The 10,000-nt window shown below is 41.1% G+C and overlaps 1 protein-coding gene across 1 annotated transcript; it reads right to left on the minus strand.

The window, feature by feature from the left end:
• Positions 1-432: 432 nt before the first annotated feature.
• Positions 433-3,526, minus strand: phox2bb (paired like homeobox 2Bb). Its single transcript, XM_048231707.1, has 3 exons — positions 3,016-3,526; positions 2,157-2,344; positions 433-1,908 (listed from the first exon to the last, which is right to left on the minus strand). Exons 1-3 carry the CDS (start codon positions 3,254-3,256, stop codon positions 1,483-1,485), a joined length of 855 nt encoding a protein of 284 aa, XP_048087664.1. The 5' UTR covers positions 3,257-3,526; the 3' UTR covers positions 433-1,482.
• Positions 3,527-10,000: the final 6,474 nt, after the last annotated feature.

Genomic DNA, 10,000 nt, shown 5'->3' on the forward strand with positions numbered 1-10,000 from the left:
TAAATAAAGAATCTAAAAAAAAATCAGGTAGTCAGTGTCAATTGAAATTCTTATATCTCTCGCTCTTTCTCTCTCTCTCCGAGTGTGTGTGGAGGTGGGTGAAGACACTGCTGGTTACCTCTTGGTGCTGTCCATGGTCCTGACGTGCGTGCTAGGGGAAGTTCGAGGAGAACTCCCTAATAATTAGTTCTAAATAGCGGTATGTTATAATTTCTTGTTATGGATAACGGTATTATTATCCATACTAAAATAGGTTCAAATGTAAATTAAATATGGTATCCATTTCACTAATGTAAGCCTACTGTTCGATGATACTGCTGCAAAATGATTCAGGTTACATTTTCTTGCGTTAAAATGAATTCCTCTAATTAATTTATGTTTCTGAATCATTAAAATAATGAGACTGAATGAAGGAAACATATGACAAAGCAATAATGATAATTATTATTATTTTATCATCAACAACCATTTCAATGGTACACCTGAAAAACTATGTGCACATGTAGAAATATTTCCTTCTTAAATATAAGCATCCATTACCTACATATAAATAATTGTCAAGTCTTGGACAAAACATGTTACAGTATGCTCACAAAATAGGGGAAATTATTATAAAATTGGACGGAAAGGACAACATGCAAATAATACTGAAATAAATACAATGTTTGCATCCATTCCTTCTTTTTCCCAAAAGTAATTTGCCAGTGGTAGCTTTGTAAAACATTAAAAAGACCCTTAATGAACTACAAGGGGAATATGGCCTATGTTTGACTATCGAGGACAAGAATACATATTAACACTATACATTTGAGCCACAAAAACACAGCCGTAGAAAGACACACAAAACATTTACGTTTTTGTCAATAGTGAAATGTATACTTGTGCCATTTTAGGGAATAATTTGCTTAATAATGTCACCGATAAAGACAATTCGTTTCTTTTTCTAGCCCATAAAACGGTTGCTAAGTGTTGGGGAAATTATCGAAACCAAAATAAAAAAAAGAAATGAAACATTCAATTCGATCCAAAGAGGAATATGGGATCTGCGGTTCAGACTCTATAACACATAAAATGTCAAAAGTCTGTGTGTAAACAAATGTCGAGGAGTAGCGCCATTTTTTCAGACAATATCAGCACAGTCCGTCGAGGAGATGTTTTGGAGAGATGCACATATGGTAGACTAATACTTGAATCTAGCAGAGATGGTACTGACCACAATTACTCTCAAACAAAAAAACGACGCACAAGAGGTAACAAAAAATCACTTGGATGATCCAGCCTTTAGTCTGAGATGGACGGCATCGAATGTCAAATGTTCAAGTGACGACCAGTAGCGTTGGTCTCTTCAGTTGTTTTCAAATCTTGAGAAGAGAAATCAGTGCCATCCCTCCACTGTTGAGTCATTGCTGTTCTATCATGAAGGGTAAACTGTTTTTGTCCATACACCACTCTGACACAATTTCTCCTTTCCCATCACACTAGCTAGAACATGCTGGTCTTAACTAGAGTGGCCTTGGCTCCGTTCTGTCTTTGCAAAGAGGACAATACACTTGCGAACGGTCCACCGAGTGAGTCTGGTATTGAAGTGATGGAGCCTGGAGGCGAGGCCCATCCTTGACTTGGGGCGGTGCCACCCATGTTAGCCACGGACGTCTTCACTTGCTCAACCGGTCCGTTTCCAGTGCTGTTCACCTGTCCACCGGTTGGACTTGGCCCACCACAGCTAGAAGGCGGGTTCGAGTTGGGCACTGGACCGCCTGTGCTGTCAGGGTCTGTGACTTTACTGTCCTTGCTGTCCTCGTCCCGTGAGTCGGACTTCTTGCCAGATCCATTCTTGGCCGCTGCTGCAGCAGCCGCTGCTGCTCGCTCCTGCTTGCGGAACTTGGCACGTCTGTTCTGGAACCAAACCTGTAGAAGCAGCGGAGGCAGAGAACCAGTTAGTTGATTGGGGCCTGTGGGTTATTATGGTTAAAGCCACCTGATGGCATTGTCCAAAATATGCAATAAACTGCCATCCCATGATAAAGTACATAGTTATCAATGTTTTATGTAAATGTTTAAAACGCATTCAAAAAATACTATTCCAATTCTATAAATGAATAAAGCGGCCATTAATCACTTCTTTGTAGCTCATAAGTCAGTGGGAGCCAGCATACCTGTACTCTAGCTTCTGTAAGATCGATTTTTAGTGCCAGCTCCTCTCGCGTGTAGATGTCTGGGTAGTGGGTCTCGGCGAAGACCCGCTCGAGCTCCTTCAGCTGGGCACTGGTGAAGGTGGTCCGAATACGCCTCTGCTTTCGCTTCTCATTTAGACCACCGTGGTCCGTGAACAACTTGTAAGGAACTGTAAGAAAAGATGAGAAAAGTTAAAAAAAAAAAAGTGCACACGAGGATGGTCAAATGGTCCAGTTGCATGACTGTGCTGTTATTCTAGGTTCCGAGCGTTAAATGCTGCACTGGTGATAAATTGGCTAAATTGGATAAAAAAAAGGCTCACGTAAGATTAGATTCTTGAAATGAAATTGATTAATATAATTATAATTGATTATGATACGTCCTGTATTCTGTCGCTGTTGTAATTGAATATGAGATGTGGTTAATTATATACTGTTAGGACATTTTTCGAAACTTGTTGTAAATGTCTTCATCTTCCACTTTGGGTGCTAGTGTAACTTCAATCCAGTGCCAATAATGAGCTTAAGCCTTTGGTTATTTCATTATTTTCGAAGCTTTATGTCTCATCGCAAAGTAAATAAATTATGCCTATCATTTTGGCAGCTTAAGATAATTTTGTTGGCGGTTAGGGTGTGACAGGGATAGTGTAACCCCGTAACCGAATTACCTCTTGCCTGCAATCGCTTCTAACGTGATAAATTCTTTCATTTGTGTAAGCAAATTTCGTTTGGTAAATACTAAACACATTTCCATTTTCAAATGCAATCAACGCGTCCTATATACCGAGGAAGAGATTCTTGCGTGCCTCAGCCAGTGAATCAAAGTTGTTGGGTGTCTTACCTGCGGCGTAAGGGCTGCTTTGGTGGTCACGCAGCGTCCCGAGACTGCAGGATCCCGGTGTGAGCGAAGGACACCCGGAGCTGGCCCCGAACGTGGTCCTGATCGGATTGTACTGAAAGCCACTAGCTTGGCTGCAGGAGCTGAAGTCCGCATAGGCTGACGCCAAGCTCGTCGTGTCCATCCCGGCCATACATGACTCGTAGGCGGAGGAATTGAGGTAAGAATACTCCATTTTATACATTGAAAAGGCTCAGTGGATAAAGAAAGGCGCACTCCCAGAGAAAAACCAGAGAACGGCGAGTTTTAAATCGGATTCAAATGGCGAGGCAGGCATAAAACAGACCGCACCGCGATGCGCACTGGCTTAGGGGAGGATGTGACTGTTGGATTTTTACTGGTTTGCAGGAGGCCAGGAACCGTGGCTAGATGTGCACTGCTCAGCGCCCGCTCCAAAACTGCCCTCCTTTAAAGGAGCTGAGCCTTGTTTTATGAAAAGCCTCCCAAAGAGCCGCCTAGCCTGAGGTCTCTAGAGCATATAGTCCTCATAATAAACTTGGCTCTTTCCGCTTGGACAATAGCACAGCGTTTGGGTCTTATTGCTGGCGCTTTTTTACATGACAATAACTCATCAGTCTATTGGGCTGGCACTGGGGGACCGAGCTGTCCAACCTCCCTATCATTGATCCCCTGCTTCTCTAATTAGAATTTAATACCGCGCCATTACGCACCAACCCCCCACACCCCCCATCCCACCCCACTCCACTCCACCCCTCCCTCGCCATCCAGCCCTCCTCTCTAACCACCATCTTGCCCTTTAATTTAATCACACCACTTGGAAATAATGAAAGTTGGGTGACGATTCTCCCTGATCCAATTTCCCCCAAGCTTTTAAGCCTTTTAACCGTCAGTATACCCTGGGCTGAATTTTCGATACGGTTTCCCCTTCTCCATCTCCCCTGCTCTAGGTCCCATGCCTATTTTTGCCTCAGAGGCCCAGTGAGCAGCCGTGCGATTGCCTTATAGGCTGCAATAGTTGCCTTGTAAGAATGTTCAATTTAACTGCAAGCTGGTTGCCACCGTATTTATTGCAGGGAGGACAGCGCGTGGCATTGCACGAGCAGAAAGTTGTCCCATATTTGTTCTGTTATTACGTTTAAATGTTTCATGCATTTCATATAATAATGGTACCGCTCCAGATAGATACATAACAACAACAACAGTATTTCAGTGGACTGCACGCAGGAAATGCCTGCATAGGCCTACTGTATTTGTGTGCATTTCTAACATGTTCACAAAAATAAATGTATATAATCGAATATTGTCATAAGCGTTCTTAAAGTTATAATTTATTATTATTATTAATAATAATAATAATAATTGTAATAATAATAAATCCGATACAATGAATGCCCATCCCATTGTAATTCAGTTTATATTATGTGATATAATAGATTGTATTTATTTGACAGTAGTTTAGAAGCGAAATATGATATAATATAATATAATAATTCTACTTACAAAAACCTCACCGAAGGGTTATTTACAACGGCCTCAGAATGTTTTATTTTGCATTGCCTCTTATTTGTAGGGCAGTTCCACATTGTTATCTTATTAAAATAATTCGTAATTAGTTTTATGGAAGTTGTTATTGCAGTTAAAGGGCAAATAAAGCCCAGGTAATGAAAATAACAAACTGGTGAAATAGTAATCAAACCTTGTGAGTTTACAACGTTAGCCGAATGCTTAATTTTGTTACCATAACAGGATGAGCTCCTGTTTCAGCCCTCAGCTTTGTAGGTCAACTCTATGCACTAGACGATGCTGGTCCACACAAACCGCTGATATTTTGAGCTGATATACGGTTGTGGTTGCCATTAAATAACATGTGTTCCTATTTCATTAGGCCTAATGTCGTTTTAGCATTGCACAAAAAATATGTTTCTTAATTAGGGATAAATATAGAGCTTGTTTTCTCTGGAATTATCGTCTCTATCTTAACCTTAATCTTTGTATTTCAGCTTTTTTTGTTTATAGCCTACATATTCGATACCAATATTCCTATATCTCATGCCATAGAACAAATAAGACATCTGGCTGAAAATTTAGAATTAGACTTTCCTTTATTGGTATAAAAATGAATGTCGTCAGACCTATTACTCAAAGTATTTTATTTGCATTTTTTTCTATCGTGAAGATGAATTTTGTCCTGCGGCCCCGGCGAGTATTTCATTGTCTAACATAAACCAAACAAACCAGTGCGTAATCGTAATGCTTTGATGAAAATTATTATGGGCTAACCTTTTGTGGTTGCCTTAGCCAAAAGAAAGCGGACGCATTTATCGTAGCGCACGTCAGGGCACTGTGGGTGCAAAATGCGCTCGAGCATAAGAAAGTCATGATTAAAATTTATGAGCCTCTTCCAATGAAGCCGTCAAGCGTTTTTCTGGGTTGATTTTTCAAAACAGTGGCAGCGTTTTAAGTTTTCTCTCTCCCTTTTTCCTTCTGTTAGCCTCCCTTTCACAGAAAGATAAACGACGATAAAAAAGTTCATTCTTTCTTGCCACAACCCGGGCCCTATTATGTAAATGTTTTTTCTCTCCTTTTCTTTCTTTCTACACGCGAGTTGTGGCTAAAAGTTGTACCAAATGCTTAATCTGATTACTGAAACCAAAGACCAACTGGCTCATCGTACTCCCTCCACGCGTCTGGCAAAGAAAAAGCGTCATCTCTAGGAAATAATCTAATAAGGCACAATGAGCCAAGAAGTCCTTTTGAATATTTTGCCGAGGCCAATGGAATTATAGCTTTTTACCATCCGTTCTTTCATTCAGGCGGGCCTTTATTCGGTAGATCTATAGTCCACCAGTCATTGAAACGCCCCTCTTTTATATTTTCAACATCTTCTTTTATGCGATCAACTGGTTTCACCATCTTTTGGGCGGAATAAAATGTCCTTTGGTTCCTTTGATACTTGGATGCGCAGTTCTACTTTAATGTCTCGCTCTCTCTCTCTCTCTCTCACACACACACACACACACATACACGTGGAGGGAGTGTGAACATTTCACATTTGCGTAATGCATACATTTTGCTTAACGAACATAGAAATTAATTGAATGATGCCTACATGTTTCTCCTTCACGCAGATAACAGATCAACAGGCTCTGCACGTAAAACCACTCCACATTAAGCACCATCTTGAAAACGAATCGTAAAAGTGTACACTATCAATGATTAACACTATGTGATAATAGTTTAATTGCAGTAAACCGGTAGTTAATTTGAGGTTTAACGACTCATAAATGACAGGCACCACACGGGCTGGCTTCAATAAATCAGGTGAAATGTGAGGTGCACAAAGACCCTAAATTTACGTTTGCACATAATCGGACAAAAGACACGGACATTTGAGAAAGCCTTCCTTAAACTCCTCTCGCTTTAGCACGTTGTCGTTGCAGTGAAAGTGGAATGCGCGGCGGGTAAACTGACAATAGGAACAAAATAGCATTGTCTGCGCGTCCGAATGGAATGGATGTATCAAACTCACAAAAAGCATAAGACAACAGAGAGGGGTTAAAGAGAAGAGAGAGATGGGAGGATCCGCTGTCAGTTTAAACATAATGTCTTACTTTCGCCAAAACAAACCGCGAGGCTATCAAAGCGGAAATTAATAAGGGCGCGCGTGAAACTGGAGGCCATTGCGCCCCAGGGAATGTCAACAGCTAAATATGGCACATGAAACATTTATTATGGGGTTCTGGCGGTCGAGACGGGAACTATACCACTATGGAATAATAACCTACTAAAAAGCAATTTAACTAAGCAAAAAATATAACATATTATAAGAAGGCAGGTAGATTATATAGATATGCTTACAGACTGGTAAGAAGCAAGCACCAGTAACAAAGAGAATGTTTTTAGCAAGACGCCGACTCCCATCCCTTGCTAGTGTGTCCAAGGAAACGGGTGGCCTATGTCGACCTTCCCATAATCAATCATTCAATCAGTCAGTCAGCCCAGTCAATCAGTCAAAATGGCGACTTTTTGACAGACACCTTTTACTTATCCGTTTGGGCGCTGTGGGAAAATATTATTTTCACATTTCAGGCAATAACATGTTCTTTGTGCTGTTCCAAGTAGCCTTACCGCATCACAACTTCACGACGTTACTCCGAACAGGCCACACACAGCCACCGGGAATGACCCGGTAGTGGCGTCATACAGGTCTTATCAGATGACACACCAGAGTCATTTCTCCTGACACACATGTGTCTGCTCTGATTTCTGTGACCTCGACATGCTGATTCAGCGACTGCCCTCGGATGAACGGGATGGTGGTGATACACACCTGTCCCGATAATGTGATAGACCAATAGGCTGCTACCTTAGAGCAAACAACAACAACAACAACAACAGCAGCAATAATAATTCAGAAAATGGCTATAATTCTTGGCTAATCTATAGTTTGTCATAACATACTAGGCATTACATTTAAAAAATATTATAATATTATAATGGCAATATTATTGAATAGCAACCCCATCAAATTAGTCGACCGCTTGACTATCGGGAGAAATATCGGGAATCCCTTCTCTCTCTCTCCATCAGTCTGGTCCACATGGCTGTGGCCTTGCAAAAGGGCTTCCCAAGTGTCCAAAGGCCAGGAGCAGCGAGAGACTGATTAGCATAAAAATCTTATTCTGCAGGGATAGTATTAGCAAACATATTACCCTCCAACGCGGCTCGGGCCCCGGCGACATGCTGTGCTCGGAATCAATTACTAAATTACTCCAACCTCTAAGTCGACATTAACGGCAGAAAGAATGCCATCGACCGGACTGAAATAAGATTTCGAAAAGATGTGATCATTTAATCTCTTGCCAGTCTTCAAGGATTTGATTCATAAAATTGTCTAAAATGAGATGGAATTAAATTCTTATCGGAGTCCCCTGTCATCGTTTCATCTCGGTCCGTGTAATGTTGGTTTAACAATGACCTCATTAGATTCCGACTGGACTGGCAAGGGGAGAGCCGCACTAACCTTAGCCGTCATCTCAAAACAGCTCACTATACACATTCAGTACATTGCATTGAGGACATTTAAGAACTGATTGCAGTCCGCACTTGTCCTATGTCTAAATGAAAGTAACTTGCTCGGCTTTGAGTTGGGTAAGCCTTGTCTGACATTATCTCTTTATGACTGCACTTTGTGTCCAGTAAACCTTGTATTTTTGTGACCAAGTAGCCTGCATACTTTAATCGATTAATGTATAAGAAAACCATGTTAACGTGGTGCAATGTGGACAGTAGCCTACAACACAATTATTAAAATAGGCTTTAGGGCCATCCATCTAGCATGGCATATGTAGGCTCTAGGCGGGATCTGCATCCTGCAGTTTTGCACGTGGTCACAGCATCTTTCACACAACGACCCTCAACTGGCCAGTTGGATCCCCATCTATTCTTGCCAGTGTAAACTCCAACGGGGTCATTCGTGCACACTGCGCGGGTGATCGTAAGGGGCATATTTCATTTAGCATACGGGCATTATTCTCCGCCCGGACGATTGACAATTATTAGCCCAGATGTCATAAATCAGCTGCCGGGCCCGTTATTATTGTTGAATTGAATGGCTATTGGGGAAGCTTGGGTCAGTGTCATTAACCAGCCCCGTCTCCACGCAGCTTACACACCCGGCTGGTCGACCCCCCGAAGGCATTTTTCGTCTGTGCAGGACCTGCTGGCTAATATCACCGCGCTAAATGCTTAATCACTCGGGCATTAGCGAGAGACAGCGCGCTATTGTGAACACGTTGGTTTTACTGGAATTAAGCGATTAATGACACGGGCATGCGGTGAAGAAGGCGCGGCGTAAAAAGATTGAGCGCTTTTTAATGTAAAAAAGACTGATATCACTTGCCCTGGCAAGACGCACTTTGGCCTTCAAGTTGACTCATAATTACAGTAGTTCAAGTCCTACCATTTATAAAAACATGTCAAAAATCGTGGCATGAAGCCCTTTTTTTCTTATATCAAAATGTAGCCTAGTGTTTATTATTTTGCTCTGTTTGGGTTTCATAATCGGCTAATGTGTGTCTCTATTTATAAATGTGTACCCTTCCCCGAAGGCTATAGACTATATGCCTGTATGAAAAAAAAAACTTAAATAGGTGTATGAAAATATGACACAACTCATAGGCAGAGAAAAACATCCGTGTAGTTTTGAATTCTACCATAAATTCTGCAACATGAATACATAGAAATAACAATATTCATCAGCTCACCCCATTTTTATTATTGCTTATTTTTCAAATAGGTTATATATTTTTTGCTCGGTTTGGTTGAGACTATTTTGCACAGTATGTCACATTTTAAATTGACTTTATGGCTCAGAAATACACTCATATATCGTATGTTTTTGACATCCTTATGCTGGTGAAGATCAAATTGCCTTTCTTCATGAATATAGTTCCATTTTCCAGGCCATCAGTTCTGATTGCACATGTTGAAAGAACAAGAGTCAACGAGTTGAACAAGTGTTACACAATCTCTTTCCCAGTCACAACACAAGAGACTGCATTCTTCTCCACTCTCCTGTGACAATCAATCACACTGGGACTCATGTCATATTTCAGGACCATTTCATTTATCTTGTGACGGTCAAAATGGCTTGATGAATGCAAACGGATACCAAAGGTCATGGACAGAGAGCCTATAGACTATCAGCCCCTAAGAAGTCCTGCCACCCAAAACTATTCTTAGTAGGTTTGGAATTTAAAAGCCTAATATTTCATGAGCACACCTTAAAAGACCTTTTGTAATAGGTTAGCTTTTTATTTTGTTTGGATTATCAGTTGGATCATCTCTTGTTCCCAACACTTCAGATGGGAGCTAATCAAAGTCATTACTGTGTAGTAACACCTAATTTGATCGGATAAGATGCGACAACACCATTAATATGGGTGTCACACACAGCCACACACAC

Source organism: Alosa alosa, chromosome 21, assembly GCF_017589495.1.
Source record: "Alosa alosa isolate M-15738 ecotype Scorff River chromosome 21, AALO_Geno_1.1, whole genome shotgun sequence".
In the NCBI taxonomy this organism is placed as follows: domain Eukaryota; kingdom Metazoa; phylum Chordata; class Actinopteri; order Clupeiformes; family Clupeidae; genus Alosa; species Alosa alosa.

What these genes read in the sequence shown, in the direction of transcription:
- phox2bb (XM_048231707.1), bottom strand. Translation starts at nt 3,256, where the DNA reads ATGTATAAAATGGAGTATTCTTACCTCAATTCCTCCGCCTACGAGTCA. An exon ending in AAGCAGCCCTTACGCCGCAG is followed by an intron (nt 2,345 to 3,015) that starts GTAAGACACCCA and finishes CTTTTCTTACAG; the next exon opens with TTCCTTACAAGTTGTTCACG. An exon ending in TTACAGAAGCTAGAGTACAG is followed by an intron (nt 1,909 to 2,156) that starts GTATGCTGGCTC and finishes CTGCTTCTACAG; the next exon opens with GTTTGGTTCCAGAACAGACG.